Source organism: Mytilus trossulus, chromosome 7, assembly GCF_036588685.1.
Source record: "Mytilus trossulus isolate FHL-02 chromosome 7, PNRI_Mtr1.1.1.hap1, whole genome shotgun sequence".
NCBI classification, from domain to species: Eukaryota; Metazoa; Mollusca; class Bivalvia; order Mytilida; family Mytilidae; genus Mytilus; species Mytilus trossulus.
In genome coordinates, this window is record NC_086379.1 from 29,852,157 (window position 1) to 29,878,975 (window position 26,819).

General features: G+C 31.9%; 2 protein-coding genes across 7 annotated transcripts in view; both read right to left on the reverse strand.

The window, feature by feature from the left end:
* Positions 1-9,086, reverse strand: part of LOC134724908 (TATA-binding protein-associated factor 172-like) — a 62,668-nt gene extending 53,582 nt beyond the window's left edge. Inside the window, exons 1-8 of the mRNA XM_063588256.1 lie at positions 8,755-9,086; positions 7,139-7,262; positions 6,511-6,625; positions 5,634-5,771; positions 4,692-4,861; positions 3,729-3,856; positions 2,809-2,962; positions 1,851-2,009 (exon numbers count right to left, since the gene is read on the reverse strand). Coding sequence (XP_063444326.1) covers positions 1,851-2,009; positions 2,809-2,962; positions 3,729-3,856; positions 4,692-4,861; positions 5,634-5,771; positions 6,511-6,625; positions 7,139-7,262; positions 8,755-8,765 — 999 coding nt within the window. The 5' untranslated portion in view covers positions 8,766-9,086. The remainder of the gene's footprint in view (positions 1-1,850; positions 2,010-2,808; positions 2,963-3,728; positions 3,857-4,691; positions 4,862-5,633; positions 5,772-6,510; positions 6,626-7,138; positions 7,263-8,754) is intronic.
* Positions 9,087-20,230: 11,144 nt separating this feature from the next.
* LOC134724910 (uncharacterized) overlaps positions 20,231-26,819 on the reverse strand; it is a 33,498-nt gene continuing 26,909 nt past the window's right edge. For all 6 annotated transcript variants that reach the window (XM_063588266.1, XM_063588265.1, XM_063588261.1 and 3 more), the window contains 3 exons: positions 26,594-26,729; positions 25,354-25,895; positions 20,231-23,869 (listed from right to left, as the gene is read on the reverse strand). In XM_063588266.1, coding sequence (XP_063444336.1) covers positions 23,773-23,869; positions 25,354-25,895; positions 26,594-26,729 — 775 coding nt within the window. In that variant the 3' untranslated portion in view covers positions 20,231-23,772. The remainder of the gene's footprint in view (positions 23,870-25,353; positions 25,896-26,593; positions 26,730-26,819) is intronic.

The window sequence follows — 26,819 nt, forward strand, 5'->3', positions numbered from 1 at the left end:
TCATTATCACTGAACTAGTATATATTTGTTTAGGGGCCAGCTGAAGGTCGTCTCCGGGTGCGTGAATTTCTCTCTACATTGAAGACCTGTTGGTGACCTTTTGCTGGGTTTTTTTTCTAAGGTAGGGTTGTTGTCTCTTTGACACATTCCCCATTTCCATTCTCAATTTTACATTAAGATATTTCAAGCAGATAATGCAGTGATTTTGTTAAACATTTCTAATGCTGGTGTTAAAACAATTTCAAAACAATTGAATTCTTGTGATCAGTGATTTTGCTAGCGCTCGTCACTTTCAGAATTTACGAAAGGGTTTTCGCATTGACGAAAGTTTTTCAAATCAATTTCGTCACTTAAATTAAGAAAGTGTAAAAATATTTTCTCATTAAAATACTATAAATCTATCTTTGTGTTTGACAAGTGTATGACCCTTAGGTAATTAACATTTTCAACAGGTGTTACAAGTTGTGATTACAACTAATCAGCTTTTCGCCATCCCATGGGTCACTAATCCGTTAATTATTAATAAATCTCATAATTGACCACTATAATTTTTTCACCAGGAACATCAGTCAGTTGGCATTTCAACAACCAGGAGTATAGTTTTGTCATTTGATCGAAATAATTTTTTTACCCCCAGACAGTTTGCATTTGAAGTTGTTATTTCTAAAACAATCACAATTCAAAGTTCGTTTGTCGTAGATTTGTCATTTGAACGCATTTTCGTCACAATTGATATAAATTGACATCAAAAACTTTTGACAATTTCTATTTAAAAAATATTATATAGAACTTTATTCAAAACGTTCAAATTGTCTTCACGAGATAAACAGGTGCTTCCTGTACTTTGGGCTACGCATGCGTGAAAGTAAACCTATAACTATTTATAGACCCTGATAAAAAAAACGTAAAATACGAAAATCATTTAGAAGCAATTAAACGAGAGACAAATATATTTTTAATAATAAAGGAATTAAAACCGAAAAATGATAATTTCCTGATGAATCCGGACTTGTTTTGAATTTACTATCCACATGTCACTTCCCGTTTTCGTTTCATTTTAAAACCGAAAATAGTAAACGTTATCTATTCTTGATTTGTTTACAACCTCCTTTCAGTCGTTATACTAGTTTCAAAAAGTATTTTATACAGTTCCAACTTAATAGAAATGATTTCCAGATTTTGATTTAGACGATTTATAAGGATAATGATTATGCAAAGATAAAACTATTGCAAGTTAATTTCTACTGTGATTCCTTGTTTAAAAAAACGAATCCAACTTGTGTTGTTCAGGAATGTCCTCTGGAACAAACTGAAGAGAATATTGTGAACTAAGTTTCCACATGACCACATCCATGTCAGAATCTTTCATAATAAGGACCAATACAGTCAAATCATACAATAATGACTGCCAGTCATGCCTACAAGTCCTTTAAAATCTGACAAAGTCAAAGATGAAGCTAGTAACATACATCCTTGGTCCTTTGCTGTTACACAAACAAAAGGTTGATTTCCATGGCGTGCAAAAGTGACTAAAGCCCTCAAAATCCTAGCTTAAACCCTGTTGTGATTATGGTGATGATTTATTCCCATAATTTTGTTCATATAAACTTACAATTAACATACTATTTAAGTAACAAAGGGTCTAGTCTTTTAAATAATTAATTATTGAAATCTCACAAATTTTTGTAGCATTATATGTTTTAGCATTTTCTGAAAATTGCAATATCTTAAGCCCTTTTTTTGTTCATTTTTCAATAAATGAACACGAAAATTGATGAATTTACTGTATCAACTCTTATTTGTGTTAATGCTCAAATACTATTACAAGGACATAAAAAAGAATATCTTACTTGATCCTGAGGTGTATCAATAGACATTCCTGCTGTGTTGCCATGGTATTTTATTACCTCCCTTAGACCAGTAGCAGCACCATGTCTGGTTTCCCATGAACTATGGAAGAGGTCATTCATTAACATCTCACTGAAGGATTCAAATGGCCATTCTTCTACCTACAAGTATATATAATATGTAATTGCACAGAAATTAAACAAAACTTGTACATTTTTATGCCATTTTTAATCATTTATCCTTCAGCAAGACATTTTCTAGATACCAAAAAAATACAAATTTTGTATGAATATCTGAAAGGGTTCCTCCATTTACATGTTATACATTTCTATCCAGTAGAATTTACTAAATTTTCATATTTTCAAAGAACCCAAAACGTTTTAATCTAGAGCAACCCTATCAATATACAGTTATTTTTCAAGTCATAAATCTACAATATATGTATATGCTCTATATAGTTTAATTTGTTTTTAAAGTACAATGTATTGTTGAAATCAATTATACTTATGATATTGATAATTTTATTGTTTAAGAATTGAATTTAACAACAATGTGCTTTTAAAAAAGATTGTCTTGCAAGCTGAATAGATTTGACCTTTTGCCTGAAAAACTGATGAAGTTTTTGAATGTAACATGAGGGTGAAATGCCATTTTTCATTTTTGTCTACTGTTGGCTTTGAATTGGTTAAAAAATGTTACCGCGATTCATCAAAATATCTTTATTGTCATTCATAGGAGGTCTCAAATAATTATCGTTACCGTCATTTTTGGAAAAAAGTTAATGTGATTCTTTAAAATCAGTCAATGTTTTTATCGTCTAAAAGAAAAGTACATTTTATCATTATACACCAAAATTTATGGTTAACATCATTTGGGAAGAATTTTTACTGTTATTCGTCATGAAGATATCCCCATTATGACCCTCTAACATGTCTTGGTTTCTAGTCAATATAATCATACCTCTTCCATATTAAGAGTATTATCAGCATTGTTTTCTATGATGAGTTTCTCTTCCTTAATCTCAACATTTAATTTACCATTACTGTTAGTGTCACCTTCAGCCAATGACCTTGACTTCTTTAATGGAGGTTCTGCATCAAATGAGAGCTGTTCACTACAAGTAACAAGCAGAATTTTTACAAAGCAAATATTTGAAAGTTACAATAAGTACAATATAAATGCCTTTTGTAATGGTAAATAACAGTTTTATTTTCATGTGTACAGAGAATTTAAAATTTTCGATAAAAAAAAAAAGTTTTTCATTTTTTTTAACGACATTTTTATTCCCCAAATCTTCAGTAATCACAGTTATTACAGACAACTTAGTTGAATTTGGACAACAATCAAATATCAGACTTGCTTAAAACCAAAACATATCAATTTCCAACCAGATAATTCAATTTATCGTCCTTCCCTACGCCTATATCACCCTGCTCTGTCGCTCAGTTATACTTGTATCATCACAATGCAAAAGGAGACATTATGAAGCTTGCTTTCCTGAAGCATAAAACTGTCTTAGGGAGAGGGAAAAAGACCAGTAATAGAATGATAAACAGATAATCAGGTTTTCTTTGTATAGATATCTTAAAATATCAGCCACTTACTACGCTCACTCACCATAAAGGTTCACATTGTGGCTTGCGGCTGATATTTTACAATATCAATGTGTAGAAAACCCAATAATCTATACTTACACCCTAAATTATGGCTAAAAATGGTAATTATAAAATGGTACCATAGTTTTATGGACAGATTGAAACCCTTTATTACTCAACTTTGTGAGGTTTTAAATTGTGGTAATTCTGTAACCATATTATCCATGTTCACATCACATCTACAAATACTCATAACCTAGCTATCATTTATTAATTCTTGCTAACCTTTGAACATCCCTTGACCTCTGTTTAGCTAACAGTTTAGTTCTACGTTTGGCTCGGTTCCTTTCTCTTGCACTCATTCCACTGGTCACATCCATTAATTGTTGTTTTATTATCTCTGATACACATGTCTGTCAAAATATTTATATTTAATCATTGAAAGGCTTTTTGTGCTCTTATATCATTTGCTTGTCTTAAACATGTAATTTTGCCCCCCTCCACTCCACAAAATACTTACCTACACATACCATGAGTAGGCAACATTAAACAAAGAATTTGTTAAGAGTGTCTGAATACCTCTTAACCATGCTGACTGCTGGTAGTTTAAAATGAAAACCTGATAACACATGGGCATTTATAAATATTTGTTTCTTTTGAAAGCCTTTGGAAAATATTGGATTCAAAAAGATTGGTCTAGATTTCAAAAAAATTAGCAGTCATTATGCAGCCATTCAATTTATCATGAAGAAATCAAAATGTGTCTTCCTCTTCTCTATACCTTTCATCTGTCATTTGTCTGTATAAGTACTATCAATCAAGCAAGCAGAATCCATGGAGAAACCATAAATTAGTTTTCAGACAAATACTGACAAAGCAATTTTTAACTCTACATGTATGCTTCCATAATTTGTTTGGGAACCATAAAGATAAAATGTTTAGTTGTGTAGCCTCAGAATCAGACTCAAGTGCATATACTAGTTTTATAAATAAAAGTGCATTTACTACTCAAATTTACTCAAATATATTAATTACATGTACTAACTTTTTACGTTGCATAATTTGTTTATATTATTCAGATATATTAAATACATGCATGTACTAACATTTTATGTAGCATAATTTGTTCATATTACAGGTATTATTCAAATATATATTAAATACATGCACTGATTTTTTTTATGTTGCAGAGTTTGTTCAATAAATCAATACCTAAATGACTATTCTCTACTTTAAGACAATTAATACCTTTTCTTGTTTAATAGTATTGTCATAAGATGTGGTTAATCCAGATTTAAGATCCTCGTCCGAGAATAAATCTCCATCAAGCCCTAATTTCAAGCTTCCCGCCATATCTAAACCAAGTTTCTTGTTTAACATCTGTCGTTGTCTACTTAATTTCTCTTTATCATCTAGTCCTAAAGTAAAAAAAATAGAAAACATTAATTTAAGGGAAAACATACAATGTATTTAAACATGTGTTAAATATTTTTTACATGTAGTTATTATATAATTGATATATCAATATACATTAATTAATCCATGCAACTGTTGCAAAAGATACATAAATCATTAGATACTGTAAATTCAGAAATTATTGTGTGTATCTATCATTGCAATTTTGTCATTTTATACAAAAATGTGGTTTTCATACCTGCCAACTTTTCAAAATGCCCATGGGGGTTTTGAGTTCAAGATGGCTGTCATAGTCCTAAAATACCTTTAAGAGGCAAATACATTTTAATGTTGTTTTTTGGCTTCTTCATACTTTTATAAGCCTAAATTCATTGTTTTGTTTAAATTGTGGACAAAATTGCTCTTTCAAAATTTCAATTTGGGAGCCTTCACAGGGGAAATCCCCCGCAAATAGTGACAGTTGGCAGGTATGGGTTTTAATTCTAGCAATATTGAGAAAAATCTTGTTTATCTTATATAAAAAATTTATAAATATTTGAGTTTAAACTATTGCGATTATAACCCTGTTGCATTTTTAGTAGTAATAAAACTTCATCATTTTTTTCTATATTGAACTGGAAAATCTCCTATAACTCTCCCTTTCATTCCATTCTACAACAGGCCATTTCTCTTTTCTATTTCCCCTTTTTTGATCTCCCCATATCCTGTTTGTCCCTCTTCCCCTTCAGACCACTATTAACCTGTCAGTTTAGGAAGACTGACTCTAAATCATACCAGAAAATTCCTCTCCAAGTTCAAACTGTTTTTCTTCAGTGCTAAGTAGTGATGTTCCATGAACAAGAACTTTCCTGAGATCAAACTGAGAAAACAGCAACTTCCCTGTAACTTCTGAAGTGGCAGGTTCGGAGGACTCTGAAATGATTATGAATAATACTTGAATATGAAAAAAAATAGTTTTTACAAAATAAAATAAGCAGTATAATCAACATGATATAATTTTTTTTTAGAGATTCCTAAGGTACAAAACTTGTCTTTGACTCACAAATCAACATTTAACCACATATGTCAATTTATAGCTTGCTATGCAGGCTGGTTTTTGTTCATTGTTGAAGGTGATACTGTGATCTAGAGTTTATTTACTTTTAGGTCATTTTGTCTCTAGTAAAGTGTTCTCAGCTTGGGCCTAAATTAATATATCGTTTGTTTCCCCAATCCAGATCCTGCCAAGCCAGGTGTGGGAAGGTAGGTAGGGGAATCATTTTATTTTTCCAAACAGCTTGAACATTATCGGACAATCCAGTAAGCCTGAAAATCAGAAATGAATAAATTAATATTCAACTTTGATTTGACACTAAAACCTTATTAATAGCACCATTTTTTGAAGGGTCGGTCAGGATTGGGGAAACAAACAATATATTATTTTAGACCTTGACAATCACAACTTTCTCTTATTTTTATAATAAACAAGTAAATGAAGACATGTTGCTTAATAAATATTTCACTCAAATAATTGTAGATTTAGGCACAACAAACATACTTGGTTTCATATATTTGCCTTCAACAGACTACCTTTAATAACCATCAACCCATGCTCAATAACAAAATGTTCTGTTCTACCCTCTGACCTCCATTATAACTGAATAGTTTTTACCTTGCTTAATATATATTTTTGGTTCAAATTTTGGCACATTCCTACATATTGCATCAACTGCCTGGCCTGCAGCAATTCTGGTTTCCCAACTCTGGCTACATAAGTATCCATGGACCTAAAAAAGGGAGGTAAAAATATAATACAATGTAAAATTGATAATGAAAATACTCATATTTCAAAAACATATATATAATTCAAGGGTCAAAATGGTCAAGATCATTTAATGTTTTATTGTTGAGTTTTTCTAAGTCTGAACAGTTCACTTTGATATATTTTCTCTTACTTTTGTGTGCATACATCAAAGAGTTGGATAAAAACTTTCATTGAAAGCAAAGAGGTTACATATATAATTCATACTAAATTTGAAGATGTTTTAACCTTAGTACATGTATTTGGAAAAGCAATCACAAAGTAAGGTTTCATAACAGTCAAATTGTTAGGCAAAAGGGGACATAACTCTGAAATTATCTGCCCAGTCGTTCAAAGCATGGTGCATGTAGCTGAAAACTTCTGTGTCATTTGGTCTCTTGTTAGCATTGGTTTATTGTCAATGGCAATCATACCAGGTTTTCTTATTTTAAAATTACAAATGGAACTTCATGAATTTATAACTTAATAAAAAAATTACCTTTGCTAAAAGATTGTTCAGTTCATAAGGATGTAATTTCTGGACCTGGCCAAGTTGTTCAGCGGCAGATTTTCTTATCAGAGGTGTTGATCCAGTATCCAGAAGTAGGAACAACCGATCTAATCTGTAATAAATTAAAACATCTTGTATAAAAAAAAAAATTGAAAAGTTTCTCACTCCATTTTTTTTTACTTGCTTTTTAATACCAACAGTCTGTTATCTGTTAAATTAGATTATGTTATAAAAGTAATGTGTGTAAGGCCAAATAAAATAATATACCCGTTTCCTATTTTATCTTTGAAAAAAATAGGGTAGGTTACTAAGCATCTAAGGTAGGTATGGAATTTTTTATTATTTGACAATATATTTTTTTTTAATTTAGTAAGTGCTTATTGAAAAATTACTAAAAAACTTATTTAAAGGTAAAATATTTCTAAGCATAAAATATAGGGTAGACCTGTAGGGAAATAGGAAACAGACATATCTTTGTAATTTGGCCTAACCACATACATGTCTTGATCCAAACCATTTTATCTTTGTATTCAAGGCATGTGACAATATCATCATTATAAACACATTGCTGTTACCATCGTTACATGTTACCATCATTACATGTTTGTTTTGTCCATGTTAAATGCTTCTTGCAAGGTTTATCTAAAAATTTGTCAAGGGAGTTCATTTCCTTGAAAATTGTAATGGATTATTTTTTGCAACATGTTTGGAATTTTATTTTGACAAAGTTTGACAGGATTTTGACCTTATTCAAGTTGAATAAAAATTAGGGAAAGATGTATGATTGTAAATTATCCACTAAAATTCAAATGAAGTGGAATCTGTCAGAGGTTCAGTATAGATGTCATTTGTTGATGTGGTTCATAAATGTTTCCTGTTTTTTTTATAGATTAGACCCTTGGTTTTCCTGTTTAAATGGTTTTACACATGCCATTTTTGGGGGCTTTATATCTTGCTGTTTCGTATGAGCCAAAGCTCTGTGTTGAAGACCATACTTTGATGTGGATGAGAGAGTTGTCTCATTGGCAATCATACCACATCTTCTTATATTTATATATTATCTATCTATGACAACATTGTTAATTTCATTGACAAAGGGCATGTGCTCCCTTTGATAGTTTTTAGTGATAATTTTTCAAATCATTCTACTATGCTGAGAAATGAAATTAACGGTCAATAACATCAAAGGAAAATTTCGTAGAATAGTGATTATGTATACATAGACTTTATAATCTATAAAAGCAGTATTGCGCTCCTTACGCTGTAAACTTTTCTGGCAATATCTATCGGTTTTCCAGTTTAAATTGAATTTGGGGAGTTCTTCAAAAATCTTTGTAGAGGTTTATTGGGTACACAACTCCCTTCATAACTTTCTCTTGCCCTACAAGTGCTCTTGAGACTTCGACACTACCTAAAGCAAAAAATGCTAAGCTTGTTGTGGCTTGACATATTATGTTAATGATGATTTGAGGTAATATGCATCGCAATGTGTGTTAGTTATTCCTTATTTCTAAAATCACTATGCATCCCCTTTATGTCACTTGACACTTTGCCTTTACACCCCCTTCCCCTTTGATTTTCTTGCATATATGTGTTTATTTTACCTGGTTGTCATTTTCAATTAATCTCAGTGTCTTTCATTGTTCATATCCTTTCATTTTCCTGTGCCATGTAGACAAATATGGCGAAGAAACATTTAATAGGTTTTCTTCACAAGCTTCAAACTTTTTCCAAAATATACACAAATCCTGAGTTTTAAAAACTTTCAAAGTTGAAAATCTAAAGCTGACATCAACGTTTGAAGCGTGGAAACTACTACAGAAGGGGTAAAAGCAACTTTGCAACAAAAATAATAAATGAATAATAATTATTTCCGCTTTATTGTCCACTCTGCTCGTCACCGCGGCATTTGTATTTATACTGACTGCCATTTTGCACATCGTCTCAATAAGACTGTGGGTTTATTGTTTTCATTGGTTTATGATCTCACCTCTAACCTTTCAAAGACCAATCAACTCCAAGGTTCATTCATAAGAGGTTATTTGCGGTGAAAGCAGAATATAACTACAGACTAATTATTCCTAGTGTCTTCGAAGACGTCCGAGCTGTGAAAGTGTTATTTCCGCCAAACGTGAACATTGAACAAAAAAGAACAGATTTGGGTTTTTTTTAATTATTGACATAATGTAAATCAGGAATGAAACATGTCCAAATACTGAACCCAAGTAATATTTTTTAAATTATAAAACACTACTGTTTTTAAATTAATATAAAAAAGAAGGGAAACATACCAAAAGAACATCCAACTTGACTCATAAGTCGAAAATAAACTGACAAGCCTAGCCTGGTATCATGGCCCAATATCTAGATGCGCGACAAGATTAACCAGGACCCAGGCTACTGACAAGCCCAACCATGGCAAAAAAAAGAAGAAAAAGACCATTATACAAACAACATCACACAAAAAACAACACAGAACCCAGAGACTGAGCAACACGAACCACGGAAAACAAGTGTGCACACGCTGAAATGTCTCGCCTTCTTTACTAATCATTGATTTTATGTTGATAGTCCTAAATATAAAGCTTTACTACAACTATCCCAATAACTTAACATGATCCAAGGAAATGAGGCCAAGGTCATATAAACAAAACAAAAAATACATATACACCTTACAATCATTCAATATACTAGTACTAGTTAACATATAGTTGACATATGGCTTAGTTTCTAAGAAACAGACTTAACCAAGTAAACTAAAAATTGACCAATGTAACATGTATATGAGGTCAAGGTCAGATGAACCATGACAGACAGCTAGACAGCTTTCAATTTTTCCATACAACAAATTTGAACTTTTGCTTATAGTTTAAGAAAAAAGAAAACAAAAACACTTAACACTGAGCAATGAACCGTGAAAATGAGGTCAAGGTCAATTAAATCCTGTGAGACTGACAGGTACATCATAAAATATTTCCATACACCAAATATAGTTGACCTATGGCATACAGTAAGAGAAAAAAGGACCAAAACTCAAAAACTAAATTTGACCACTGAACCATGAAAATGAGGTCACGGTCAGATGACACCTGCTAGCTAGACATCTACACATTTCAATCATTCCATACACCAAATATAGCAGACATATGCATACAGAAAAACACACCAAAACAAAAAAAATAACTATAACCACCGAGCTCGAGCCATGAAAATAACACATGCTAGTTCGACATGTACACCTTACAGTCCTTCCATACACCAAATATACTAGACTTATAGTATCTGAGATGAGGACTTAAATAATTCACCAACACTTAACCTTGTTCACTGATCCATGAAATGAGGTCAAGGTCAAGAGAAAACTGGTTATTTCGTACACATCAACGTTAAATCTGCACACTTAATTGCAAATTATCAAGCTTAAAATTGAGAATGGAAATGGGGAATGTGTCAAAGAGACAACAACCCGACCAAATAAAAAAACAACAGCAGAAGGTCACCAACAGGTCTTCAATGTAGCGAGAAATTCCCGCACCAGGAGGCGTCCTTCAGCTGGCCCCTTAACAAATATATACTAGTTCAGTGATAATAAACGCTATACTAATTTCCAAATTGTACACAAGAAACTAATAAAAAAATAATACAAGACTAACAAAGGCCAGAGGCTCCTGACTTGGGACAGGCGCAAAAATGCGGCGGGGTTAAACATGTTTGTGAGATCTCAACCCTCCCCCTATACCTCTAACCAATGTAGAAAAATAAACGCATAACAATACGCACATTAAAATTCAGTTCAAGAGAAGTCCGAGTCTGATGTCAGAAGATGCAACCAAAGAAAATAAACAAAATGACAATAATACATAAATAACAACAGACTACTAGCAGTTAACTGACATGCCAGCTCCAGACTTCAATTAAACTGACTGAAAGATTATGATTTCATCATATGAACATCAGGCACAATCCTTCCCGTTAGGGCTTTAGTATCATACCATCATAACATATATGAGAAGAACATAACCCGTGTCATGCCAACAACTGTTTTTAGTCAGGAGCCTCTGGCCTTTGTTAGTCTTGTATTATTTAAATTTTAGTTTCTTGTGTACAATTTGGAAATTAGTATGGCGTTCATTATCACTGAACTAGTATATATTTGTTTAGGGGCCAGCTGAAGGACGCCTCCGGGTGCGGGAATTTCTCGCTACATTGAAGACCTGTTGGTGACCTTCTGCTGTTGTGTTTTTTTTTTATTTTGGTCGGGTTGTTGTCTCTTTGACACATTCCCCATTTCCATTCTCAATTTTATATGTAAATAAAATTCTTCGCTTCTAACGCAGCCAGATACGACCGCAGAAGTCGAATCCTGAACAGTTGGGGCAAATTTGGATAATGTATTCCAGGTTGATAATGTCTGAATTTTGATTGTGATCAAATTTTTGACATAATATAGGTTTCTGACATAAAATAAATGTGTTCAATGATCTTTCAAGTCTATTGTGAAATACTGTGCAATTGAAGATTTTTTCGTGAAACTTTTCAACAAGATTAGTAGTGACAAACTGAAAGGCGAAAAAATATAGTTCAATGTTTGTTGTTGAGAACTGGGGCTGAGAAAAGTGTTCACTTTTAGGTATCTAACTGCACACCTACACAGTCTTATTACTGTCATTATAATTGGAATTGAATTGAGAATGGCAATGGATGAAGAAATTCCTATTACCAATTTTATTTTCAACTTTTGGGTTGAAAAATTTAATACTTAGGATGCGTACGTTTGAAAACGAAACTGAAACAATATCAAGGCGCACATTTCATACTGCTATACAGACGCCGTTCTAAAAAAAAATTGTAAGGGTTCCGCAGAACCCAGTGTCTCGCCTACTTTTACTTTAAGTCCCAGGCTCAACAAAAATGAGGAAAACAAGCAATACAAATATTCCTCTTGATACTATCTTTTGATTGTAAGAAGCTTCTGTCCAAGTTTGGTAAAAATTTCAGGATAGTTTATGAATCGAATAAATGTTTTAAAAACTTTAACTGTAGACTGTATGTACTATATTAACTGGAAGAAAAACTAAGTCCGTTTATAAGTAAAATACAGATACACAGGTACCAAATATTAACAAAATTTCCTTTCTAGATACTAGCTTTTGATGTTAAACAAGCTTCTGTCCAAGTTTGGTACAAATTCAAAATAGTATAAGAAAGTCATTTATTTAAAAAAAAAAATGTAATCACAGACATGACAGAGTGAATGTGTTGTTTCCTGGCAGAAAACCTAAGTCCATTTAAAAGTATAATACGGAAAAAATGAATTTATTTTTTAACAAAATTTACTTCTGGATACTATCTTATGATCTTAAACAAGCTTCTGTCCAAGTTTGGTACAAATTTAAAATAGTATAAGAAAGTCATTAATTTATAAAAAAAAAATTAATCACAGACATGACACAGTGAATGTGTTGTTTCCTGGCAGAAAACCTAAGTCCATTTAAAAGTATAATACGGAAAAAATGAATTTATTTTTTAACAAAATTTACTTCTGGATACTCATCTTATGATCATAAACAAGCTTCTGTCCAAGTTTGATACAAACCCAGGATAGTTAAAGAAAGTTATTAAAATTTTAAAAACTTTAACCACAGAGTGAATGTAATGTTTCCCCGCTGAAAAACTAAGTCCATTTATAAGTAAAAAACAGAAAAAATGGAATTTTATTTTTGCAAACTTTACTTCTGGATACTATCTTATGATCAAAAACAAGCTTCTGTCCAAGTTTGGTAGAAATCCAGTATAGTTTAAGAAAGATATTCAAATTTTAAAAACTTTAACCAAAGAATGAATGTAATGTTTCCCCGCAGAAAAAAATAAGTCCATTTACCTGTTTATAAATAAAATACCGAAAAAGTGGAATTTTATTTTTACAAAATTTACTTCTGGATACTATCTTATGATCATAAACAAGCTTCTGTCCAAGTTTGGTAGAAATCCAGTATAGTTTAAGAAAGATATTCAAAATTTTAAAACTTTAACCACAGAGTGAATGTAATGTTTCCCCGCAGAAAAACAAAGTCCATTTATCTGTTTATAAATAAAATACCGAAAAAGTGGAATTTTATTTTTACAAAATTCACTTCTGGATACTATCTTAATTATGATCATAAACAAGCTTCTATCCAAGTTTGGTAGAAATCCAGTATAGTTTAAGAAAGATATTCAAATTTAAAAAACTTTAACCACAGAGTGAATGTAACAAAATCAATTTTCCTAGCTTTAAAAATTTTTCATAGAGATCCATGGCCATTCACTTAATAGACCAAAGTTATTGTCTGGAAACCAATGTTTTCTTCGGACGACGACGACATCATACCATTATGTATACAATCCCAAAAATAAAGTTTTGCGGTCGTATTGAAATACGAAAAAACTATTCTCCTATTAATACGTACTTTGAAAATTCGTAAGGGTTCCGCGAAACGCATTGTCTCGCCTAACTTTGCGAGTTGTTTCGCAGGCTAAAAAAAAATGGGGAAACATTATTTAAAGAAAATTCTCTAGATATTATCTTTTGTTTGTTAAAAAGCAGGCGCAGCTTCGATAATTCTGACCACTGAAGTTTGGAAAAATCCAGGATGCCGGGTTTATGAATCTTATAAGAGGTTTATAAACTTGAACCAGAGACATATAATACAATTGTATTATATGTCTCTGCTTGAACTGTAGACTGAATTTTAACTGGAAGAAAACATAACTCCACTTATAAGTTATATACGTAAACAGGGAATAAATATTTACAAAATGTCTTTCTTGATACTAGCTATTGAATATAAGTTTAGATCGACAAGCTTCTATCAAAGTTTCGCAGAAATCCGGGATATTTAAGAAAACTATTTTCAAAAACTTTAACCACCGAGTGAAAATGTTGACGCCGATGACGAAATGTAGGATTACTATGTCTCGCTTTTGCCTCAAAAATCGCAGGCTCGACAATAAAATAATCAAAGTACTGAAGTACTGAACATCGGATGACCGCAGGTTCTTGTGGATGGTCAAAAGCGCATGTCACAGAAACAGATCACATCTCTATACCTGAAACTTGGGTTAATTTACAGAGATATTTTTTTCTGATAGAAGTTCATGCTTGGATGATGAATAAATGACAGGAAATTCAACCTCACCGTAATAACTATTATATTGTAGTGCAAGAAATCAGTATACCTTGGACTATTATACTTATATAATAATAGTCGTAGAGAATACACTGGTTTGTTGTTATATATATTATTAATATTACGATTGCATGTATATATAATTTTCATCTATTTGTATATGATAATTCTATTCTACTATTATTATAGTGCAGTGCAAGTGCATGGTGGCCACTCTTCTGTAAAAAAATCTAAGCCTTAAAGGCTGTAAAAGCAATTGCTGCCATGTTAATGTTTTGGGGACTTTTTTTTCATCTACATGTATAAGAATTAAACCTGACAGGACATGGTTGTCTAGTGAAAAGCAAGAAGGTTTTGACTTTATATCAATAAAAGACTTAAGCAGGAAATCATTTTTAATATGTTTTATATTTCACAAGGAGACAACAAGTTTACCAGGCTAAAGTTGGGGGTAATTATGGATTATCCCCTGGTAGTGTTTGTAACTGGGCAATAATTACTTTTATTTATTCAATTTTAACAATTTTCATAATTAATTTAAATTAACCATTCAGTTAAAACATTTCACCTTTCGAGACGCTAATGTTGAAAAATGGGACAGAAATAAAATAAGTTACAAGACATAAACATGTAAAAAATAAATATATATTTCAGCTTACTAAAAATATTTTCAGTGTTACTTTGACATCATTTCTTAAAACTAAGTCCCACACATAATTGTTCATTTGATATGTGTCATCCTCATGCGATACGAGAAGTTTTCATGTCGCTAAATAGTCTTCTTGTCGCTTAATTTATTCTTCTTGTCCGTTCTTGACGCTTCTTGTCGCTAAATTCTTCTTGTCGTTATTAGTGAGACCGCTATTTTTAGATTACAGGTGGTCATTTACACTACACGTATAACCTGTGTAGTGATTTTTATTTTACGATAAATTTATGAATGAACGATAATTTTATGAATGAACAAGAGCACCTGACCTCTTTCTGAAACACCAATTAAACATGTAAAATCGTATTTATTAAGATATAATTCAGTCAAATTTTCACCACTAAATCAACAACTGAAATGATTCCATATTTTGTTGAAACATCGTACAACCGGAGAACAGAAATCGCAGGTATGAAAATGCACTTTTTTCACTGGTGTTGAAAACCCAAAACTAATTTGACTATAATTTATGAATGACGGAAATTTAAGCGATAACAATACATCGGAGTGACCTCAAGGTCATCCTCTGTAAAAAGGAAAGAAAGTGGTAAAAATAATTTATAAAAGGTGCCGAAATGACTGCCGATTGACTTGTATCATTTATTTTATTTAGCTCTTTGCGTGACTTTTATGTCGCTTTAAAAAAATGTGCGGATTTAAGTGTTCCTGGTTTTCAATTCAGAAAAGTGCCCTATTATAAACCATGTATGAACATTTCCATGCAGATGGATTACAAATTATCCAGGTAAAATAATCTGGATACTTTTTCTACGAGCACCGGATGTTTTTGACAAAGCACATGCGCAGTTGCCGCATATCAATCCTTTTCCTTTCATCTGGCATGGAAACATGTCGCTCTGTCTTCTTGCTATTTTCTTCAATCTTTTCTGCATTTTACTCTCTGTTTCTTCCTAAATTCACTTTCCTAATCCTTTCCTTCTCTTCTATTGTTTCACAGGGAATTAAGCGATGTGGAAATGCTTCTGGTATACAGTTTCTGTGAAGACAAAACGGCGCGATTGAGTTGTGTTGTTGCAAGGTTAAAACTCCACTTCGTGGGGTGCAACTCACGCCATGATTACAAATAGTTTTCAAACTGAGAAGCTTCTGGAAGTATGGAATCATTGCCTATTTTCCTAACTATCTTGCAATGATGACAATAAGGCGAATGCGATAGGCAGAAGGATTTGTTCTGTTTCACAAAATTCGAGTTGCGAGATGTATCTCGTTTCCCAGTCTTTGACGGGCTCGCATGTTTTGTGGAATAGAATAAGGATCTCTGTCCTGAATGATCGTACATCCTTGTCTGAGAAACACTAAGCTTGTTCAAACCCTTTATCCCAATTTAAAGGTAGAGGGTCCTTGTGATTGGGCCTTGGGGCATCATGTTCTATTTCGAAGGGTGGTTTTAACTGTAACGCGAGCTGACCGATATGTTGTGAGCGATTTTGGGATATAGTCCAGTCAAACTAAGATTTAACCTCAAACTAATTGCAACAGAAAATGTTTTAGTTCTAATCTATAGTAGTATGCCCTTTATATACACAGAAAAAAGTCTCATAAAATCTAACTTGAGGAAAACTCAAAATCAGCATTTTAAATTTCCTATGGAAATTAACATTGGGAGGGGAGATAACTCTTGCAAAAAATAGTCTTTTTTTGTCAGTTTTTGGTTGTTTTTCTTGAAATTTATGTATAGTAGGATACTTTGATGGGGTTACAAGTTTGTATTTGACTAAATTATATAATCTTCTGCTCATGAAATGTACAAAACCGAAGTGTTATGGGTAGTTTTATATTTTTTGTATATTTTTCATTTAAGAAATTGAAAATTTGAAGTTTTGTAACCATTTTGAAAAAATAATGTGAAAATTTGGTATTGTTTATATCTGTATATTATATTTTTCAGCAACTAACTTATCTTAGGAAACTTTAAACCAAATAAACATCAGTATGTTGATGGTTTTCTGAAACTAAAGAACTAAAGAAGAAATAAAGAAGAATACATGCTTAATTATTTTTATTAAATTTGAGATTCTTTACCTTGACATGTTGAAAAATTCAATAAATGGTCAACTAATAAATTACGAAATCTAGATTATAGCTTGATAAAATATTTTAAAGCACCTTTAGAGTTGTTTGTTGTACTCTAAAGACCACTAAAAAATCAAGAATCAATACATTCTGATGAATAGAAGCGGTAAAGTTATAATTTTGTATCAATTTTTATTGACATTTCTGCCTTTTTTGCAATAGTTATTTCCCTTTTCAATGCAAATCTCCATATGAATTTTAAATGGCGATTTTTTTAGTTTTCCTCAAGTTAGATTTTATGGGACTTTTTTCTGTGAATATTTGGGGTATAATGCTAAAGATTAAAACTTAAAAATCTTCTGTTGCAATTACTTTCAGGTTAGGGTAAAATTTATGCTAGATTGACTGGACTAATACATGATATTTAATAACGAGGAGATGCGATACAATTGCGAATGAGACGGCTACATTTATGTATATATATCCAATAGACCAATGTATAAACCATACATGAAATACATGAACACCTTTACAATCATTTGGATCTATTGCTTATAATTTCTAGAAAAAGACTAAACCAAGTAAACTCAACATTGACTAATGAAGCATGAAAATGAGGTCAAGTTCAGATCTTGAACCATGTCAGGCAGAAATGTACAGCTTACAATTATTCCATACAACAAATATAGTTGACCTATTGCAATATGTTGAAGTTTAAAATAAAAAAAAAAAAGCACATAATATAAAAACTCAACACTGAGCCATGAACCATGAAAATGAGGTCAAGGTCAAATAAAACCTGTGAGACTGACATGTACATCTATTTCCATACACCAAACAGGGGCGGAATCGGCCATTTCAAAAAGCGGGGTTCCAACTACATGTCCCCATTCAAGTGCATTAATCGTAAAAAAAAAGGGGGGTTCCAACCAACTATATTTGGCAGGCGCGGATCCAGAGGGGGGCTCTGGATCCGCGCCTGCCAAATATAGTTGACCTATAAGAGAAAAAAAGACCACAACTCAAAAACTTTACTGTAACCACTAAACCATGGAAATGAGGTCAAGGTCAGATGACACTTGCTAGCTAGACATGTACACCTAAAATCATTTCATACATCAAATAAAGTAGACCTATTGCATACTGCATAAAAAAAAACCCAGGCCAAAACAAAAAACCTAAACTATAACAACTGAACCATGAAAATGAGGTCAAGGTCAGATGACACCCGTCAGTTAGACATGTACACCTTACAGTCCTACACCAAATATACAAGACCTATTGCTTATGGTATCTGAGATATGGACATGACCATCTAAACTTAACCTTGTTCACTGATTTGTGAAATGAGGTCGAGGTCATGTGAAAACTGTTTGACGGGCATGAGGACCTTGCAAGCTATGCACATACCAAGTTCTATTACTCATAAAAAGAGTGAAATGAACATTACAAAAAAAAACAAAAAACTTTTTTTTCAAGTAGTCACTGAACCATGAAATTGAGGTCAAGGTCAATTGAAATGTGACAGAAGGAATCTTCATAACATGAGGCATCTTAATACAAAGTATAAGGCATCCAGGTCTTCCATCTTATAAAATATTAAGCTTTTAAGAAGTTGGCTAACACCGCTGGATCACTATCCCTATGTCAAGCTTTCTACAACAAAAGCCGCAGGCTTGACAAAAACTATTTTCTAAGCTGTTGGTACCATAATCCCAAAAATCAATCCCAGCCTTCTTTTTGTGGAATTGAACACTGGTAAAATTTCATAGAGATCCAATAACAAAAGCTGTTGTCCGGAAACCAAATGTGTTCAGGATGATGACATGCTAGAATTATATGACAGGGGCGGATCCAGCCATTTAAAAAAGGGGGTGTTCCAACTATATTCCAAATGCATAGATCGTCCAAAAAAAGAGGGGTTCTGACCCCCCCCCCCCCTGGACCTGCCACTGTATGAACACAAATTTTTGCTGTGTTATAAAAACACATTCAAGTAGCATTGACACCCAGACATCAAATATCTTAAACATTTTTTTGTTCATTTCTAAGTGCAAACAAGCCAACAATTTAATAGTGCAAACTCTGAAAGAAAATCTCTAGTTTTACAACATATGGTGTCTAGAAAGACAAATTATGTGCCTATTTTATCAAAGTCAGGTTATCTGATGAATGTGTTGTCAGCATTTTTGGTTTTTGCTAGTTCACCTATTTTTGTCGAATGAGCAAAGCATTGAAAGTGTTGTCTATTTACTGTGCAATCTTATTTGTAATCCTTTGGTTCCCCTTTATATGCATTGCTGTCGTTTGTACAGGCATCTGAGTTCTATCATTGAAGTCTTTGTTTTCTGTTAACATTAGTTATTTATTTTTTGGTACTAGGTTGCTGTCTCATTGGTGCATACCAAATATCAACTTTTTTTTGTTTAAATAAGAGTCAGTCAAAATCGCACTAAGGTTTGACCATTTTCTTAAAGTGTAACATACTTAAAACAAGCATTCTAAAAGTGTTGCATGGCAATACAAAGTCTCCAACAGGTTAAAGACTAATTGTACTGGGAAAAAATGCTAACTTGGTCTATAACTTGTCATGGTGATAATCAAATTACAACAAACATCATATCAAACTCTTCAAGCATGACAATAATTTCAAATCAAGGACCATATAACACTCTGCAAAAAATCATCAGACCAAAACAACATTCAAACTTGGTCAGTTATCTGTCATGATGAAACTATAAATAAATCAACACCTTCAAGCATGATGAAAAAAGTGGAAACTGATTATTTGAGTGATTTTTTTAAAGTCCAAGGATCGTAACTCTGTCTCATAAGCCAAATGATATGGCTGGGTATTGATTGATCTATGTATGTTTCAATGTTATTGTATAATATTAATATGTCAATCAATATGTGACACAATAATTTTAATTTTTTTTTTATTATTCTGCACAAAATTATTAGACCAGAACAAAATTTGGGCTTGATCAGTAACTTGTCAAAACAATAAAATAAACCAAATATCAAATTAATATCTTCAAGCAAAAAGTGTGGAAAATTGATTTGCCTGATTGAAGAAGGACAGACAGAGTGCAAACTTATAGTGTACTCTTCGTTGGTAGTGGACTAAAAAGACACAAGGTGTTTAAACAAGAAAAAATGCAAATATTGTTTGGTTATACATTTTATTATTGCAAAGCTGACAGCTGTTAATGAAAATTATGGTTTGCAGCATAGAAAAAGTCACATTTAGCACCACTGTTGATTATAAATGTAGAACAAGTACTGATATGTGTAGTTTTAAAATGTTTTACCCGATAATAGGAACAAGTTCAAGGACAAAGTTAAGATCACAACCTTTAGTTTAAACATCAAAGTAAAAATGTACAACAGTTTATAAAACAAGAAGAAATCCCTGAAGTAACAAGTGAACCATTCAAAAAAATGCATAGTGAAAATACAAGTATTTCCAATTCAGTAATGTTTTTATTATTGCTAAAATTTATTATTGCTATGGGATAGGTTTCTAAAAAAACCAAAAAAAACCAGTTTCATCACACTATTTGTATAGAGATTTTCCTAAAATTAGAAAAAATAATCTTGAATCATTTTAACTTTGTTCAACATTTTTAATGGCAATAATAAATCCCAGCACAAATTTATGAATTTCCAGTCTACTGTTAAAATTGAAAAAAAAAGCTTTTAAGAATTGGATTTAGGGAGGAGGCCCTTATTGAGCTACATATATCGTTAATGCATGGACTTTTTTACATGTTCTACTCCAACATTGGCTAGCTGGAGAGCCCTGCATGGCCGGCCCTTTTTCAGCGTCCTGATTCCTGAATCCTCATCTGCTTTTTAAAGGGCAAAAAACTGCCAGCAGCAATATCTAGTAAAGACCCTTATATAGTATTCCTTTGTGCTTTTTGAAAAGATTTCTTATAGAATTAGTTTTACTAGAATATACTTGGTATAAAAAGGAAAAGCCATTCATAATTTGTTTAAATTTCTTTACAACATTGACGATTTATGAAATTTTACAATGTCTGCCTTGCATAGAGAACGTTTGGGTCCTTTTAAATAATCACATGATTAATTCTGGTTTAGATTCCTGTAGTGGAATGTCATGAAAAACTAAAAATATATCTTGACAATATTGCGTACATATCTCATTTAAATATATCTTTTAAAAATACAACCAATACCATAAAAAACAAGCTAGCAAAATTTATGTACATATGTAAAGTTTTACAATTTGTAGACATAAAACTAAAATAAAAATTCATAAGATCATTTTGATTTTACCAATTTGAACTGATATCCTGACTTTCATATCTGTATACAGGGGCGGATCCAGCCATTTTAAAAAGGGGTCCAACTATATGTCCTCATTCAAATGCATTGATCGTCTAAAAAAAGGGGGTTCAAACCCCCGGAACCCTCCCCCTGGATCCGCCACTGGTATAAAATCAACTATTTTGCTCTTGGCCATTATTATTTTCTTGATCTTTTCATTTTCATACATTTATCATAATGCTTCTGCTTATATAATTCAAATTATTTCATTGTACTTATATTTAACTTCAACATGGAACAGTGCAATAATTTCCCATATCTCATAACACTAATGGTAATATTACTGTTACATGGAAATTGTAAAAAAAAAAAGTACAAAATTTGTGTATTAAAATTGAACTTTTAAAACAAAATCAGGATATCCATTCAATTTAAGATATGCAAATGAATATAAAACAGATTCTAACATAAATAAAAAATATTTAAAAATGACAATTTTTTATTTACACAAATTTATAAAAAGACAATAATTGTTTAACCTACTAAAATACTGATCTATCACAATATTCATGTTGTATGTTGAAAAAAGAAATATATATCAGTTGATGCCATGAATCCATTATTTATTTTCCTAAAAATGTATAAATATTAATTTAATACTATCACAAAGTCTACAAAACTATGTAGCCTACACATATTTTCTATAAATGGATTAAAAGATTAATAACAATTTAAACAAGAATGTGTCCAAAGTACACAGATGCCCCACTCGCACTATCATTTTCCATGTTCGATGGACCGTGAAAATGGGTTAAAAATATAATTAGGCATTGAAATTAGAAAGATCATATCATAGGGAACATTTGTTCTAAGTTTGAAGTTGATTGGACTTCAACTTCATCAAAAACTACCTTGACCAAAAACTTTAACCTGAAACTCGCACTTTCATTTTCTATGTTCAGTGGACCGTGACATTGGGGTCAAAAGTTTAATTTGTCTTTAAAATTAGAAAGATCATATCATAAGGAACATATGTACTAAGTTTCAAGTTGATTGGACTTCAGCTTCATCAAAAACTACCTAGACCAAAAACTTTAACCTGAAGCGGGACAGACGGACGGACGGACGGACGGACAGACAGACGAACGGAAGCACAGACCAGAAAACATAATGCCCCTCTACTATCATAGGTGGGGCATAAAAATGAGCACATTTAATCATCTACAAAAATGTATAGATATGCTATGCCAATTAAGCCATAGACATAGATGGCTTCTGGACCCCCCAAAAAATCCAAAACATTCTTTTAATTTGAAAATTTTGTAAAAGTTATTTCAATTTTGGTATCATTGAAACTATTTTTTCTCCTAGGTGTATCTCGGACCCTCCCATGCCATAAAGCCTGGTCATCCATTATTGACATCATGTCAGAAATGCTTTACTACTAAAAATTTATGATTTGCACACATTTATTTTTATATTTAAAACACTTTTTACCACTCATCAACTTTTTAATCCAAATATATATTCAAATATACTGATAAAACTGAAAAATCTTAGGATTTTGATTTAAAACATAAATATTGCATCTCTAAAAGGTTATCTTAATTTTTCTACAAAACAATAATGTTATACTCTGATACAAAGTGATGAGATTCGCTGAACTAATCAGAAAAAGATCATATAATACATTTGAAGCTGTTATATATCTATGACGTAGAGTATTTGAAATTCGAGCAAGCTTATGGAATATAACAAGATCTCTGTGACTGAGGTGTAGCGAAAGCAAATTTAATTACTTTTACTGTAATAAAATTGATACGATACAACAATATCATTCAATTTGTCTTTTCAGAATCTGTAGGACTATAAGTAGAATGATTATCGTTCTTCAAAATTAAAATAATGTAACATCAATGGTTGAAATTTCATTACTTAAACAGTTTTTAACTATGACTATGCGGTATGGGCTTTGCTCATTGTTGAAGGCTGTACGATGACCAATAGTTGGTATTGTCTGTGTCATTTTGGTCTCTTGTGGACAGTTGTCTCATCGGCAAGCATACCAAATCTTCTTTTTTATATTTAAACCAATCACAGTGATATGGTGAATGGTTTTTGTAAATATTACCCATAATGTAAATTATTATATTAAGAAGAATGAAAGGTCCAGCAGAAAAACCTGATCACCAGACACTCTTGTTAGTTAAAACATAGCATAAATCGGTGAATGAGAGTAAACAAAGATATATTTTGAACACAGTCAAAGCTTTTTGCTACAAAAATAAAATCCCTGAAAAGTTTGCACCAATAAATTCTCTGAAAAGATCTGTATATCACAATTTGCAGCTAGAGAAAAATGTCAATTTTCAGCAGAAAACAAAACGTTTGATTGAGTCTGAATGACTCAGATGTCAAACCTCCACAGGATCTGTTGCTTCCTCAGGATCAAATGGTAATACCTCATCTTCTGGTAAACTGTCAAGGTCATTGTTATCATTTTCTTCAGCACTGCAAAGAAAATTACATAATTTCAAAATTAATGAAGCATAAAACACAGGTAAAAGAGTTCTGAAGTTTGTTTCACAAAAAAATCTTATGACTACGATTCAATGTAGTCACAAACAATTAAGTTCACATACCATCGATCTTAGTCATAAGTTTTTTGTGAAAATGACTCCTGAATTGCAGTTCTCCAATGGCAAAGATACTGACTGATGTCTCATGAAGGCTCACAGTAGCAAGATTTGTTCATCTAAAAGGATTTGAACATATTTTCTTTTGGACTGTTCTTTGAAATTGAATTGGAAATATTAGTCCCTGTTTGATTTTTGTCAAGTGACTTTCCGCACCACTTAAAATACTTAATTTTATGTCTTATATAAAATTTGAGAATAAATATCATGGGACTTAATTAACAATACCGGTAATCAAATAAAATCTTATTCCTTTTGATTTGTCGAAGATTGCTTAAAAAGAAAAATTCTACATGTTATATTTTAAGAAGAAAATATTTTTTATAGTGTGCATCAGGTATTTTTGTGGAGACTGAGTATATTTTGTCTCTATTCTGTCTATTTGTTATTAATGGTAACACCCAACAAAATGGTCAAAAGTATTACTTTTTCTCATTTATTTATTTTTTGTGTGAAACATGCAATTGAAATGCCTAAAGTTTATAACACTGTTAAACAATCTTTAGGATTTAGATTAATTTTCAATTGTTAGTTTTTGTTACCTCATTAAAATATATAAAATTAAAATCAAATAAAGTAAAAATGTATAGGTGGACAAGACTGCCAACGTTATCAATACATTCTAATTTGTACGGCTGCTAATTCTTTTTGATTTGTCATGATGAAATAAACAAATAATAATGCATTTATAATATTCTATTTGTAAACATCTGGTAAAATTTAAAAGTACTATTAATAGTATTAAATTAGGGAATGCAAACACACCACACACATTAGTGACACCAAACCAAACACAATATTAAAGCTTACACCAAAGCTGAACCAATGAATATGAATGATATCACTATGATTATATAATTCTTGGCATTGAGCGAGATAAGCTAATATTTCCCAAAATTTCAAATACTGTAGATTTACTTTTATTTGTTGAATACTAATTTTTGTGGTTTTGTGTGATAAAGTTTAAACACAGATTAAATTTTAAAGAAATATTATCATTTACTGGTAGGCTTGTTTTCCATTTTCACCACAATGGTGAAATCAAATATCCACTACAAAGCTGTTTCCCCCTTTCCACAAAAATAAATTTGTATTTTTTAAAAGTTCTGAAAACTAACTTATTTTATAGGTACTGTTGATTGTAGGAAAATAAACAAATCCACGAAACCTACAAAATAAGCTAATTTTCAGAACTTAAATAGTTCAACTTAAACTTTTTGACACATTCCCCATTTCTATTCTCCATTTAATAAAATATTTTTAAACAAATTAAATTGTAAAGTTAAACAAGCAACATACTCAACATATAATGAGCTATCTGAAGATGAGGCACTAGAACCTTGGTCCTGTGGAAGATCTGAAAGAAATGTGGACATGACCTTATTGTCACGGTCACTGTATGAACTTGCAGGTGCATAAACTTCAGGTTTCGGTGAAGGATCATAATACCGTCCATTAGCAAAATAACCCTGTGAATTGTCTCTGGGGTATTGCGCAATATTAGTAGAGCTACGAATAAGCCGAGGGTCATGCTTTTTCTGTTTTTTGGAAGTGAATGTGGAGAATGATGAATTGATCTGTGCATGCGGTAGAGTGGTGCTGCGATATTCCACAGGGACGGGAGTACTGCTATAATACCCAGTATCAGAATGGTGAGACAGGGAACTTTGTTGACTATGATGAAATGGTTGATGATGATGGACGGGTCGCTCCTCCTCTTTTGTTGCCTTATTGAGTTGGGGCACGGCATATTGGTGAGATTTCTGTTGTTCAATAGGAACATCTATGTAAGAGATCTTGCTGACGGGTGTCTCGTCTGACCCTCCAGACAGGTGCTGATCCTATAAACAAAAGTAAAGAATATACTGGTATAACATCAGACAAATGTTGCTACTACATATAATGTAATGTTAAAATAACTTCATACAGACCAGTGTATCACCAGACTCACAAGGCAACTGTTGTTTGAACAATTAAAATATCTATGTGAAAAATATGCCTAAAACTACTTCATTTTGGTGAAACATCTGTTAAACCACAACAGTACTTGTTAGAAATTTCACTGACACCAAAACTATATAAGTCATTTATAATATAATATCTCTAAAATTATCAAAACATTAGATTTTATTTTTCTACAACTGTCAGAGTTAAGACTATATGTAGTTTAAGGAATCCCTACCCTTGTATTTTAGATTTGCTTGTGTTTTGAAGATTGCTATAAAATTAAGGTAATATGCAATGATTTTAAATTTCAAACTAGCCATCACAACCCTGATCTGGGTGTAAGCAAGTAAAGCTCACCTTTGCTGTTTGTTTCAGCTTTTTTTTGTTAAAAGCCATGGTGTTGCCTTGTCTATGAATTTGACTATCCATTCCCATTTTATTTTATCTTTTTTCTAAATAATGATTTTCTATTTTTAAAGGTTGTTTTACCAAATTTCCACAGACTTGCAAGAACTTTTGTTTTTACAGTTCTAACTGTTTATGTATTGAAATTTTGATGTTTCTTTGTGTCAAGAGTAAATGCATATTATACCTGTACATCCATCTGGTAGTCTTCTAACATTTGTTGGGCCCACTGAAGAAGTCCTGGGGCATCTGAAGGAATACTGGCTCTAGGGTCCGTTTTGTTTAGTAGCACCAATACTCTACACAGCTGGTGAATTACACCTCTATTAATTTGTAAAAGATGAAAAAGATTACTTTAAAAATCAATTTATAATAAGCATAAGTACATTTGTAATATCATAAACATATATAAG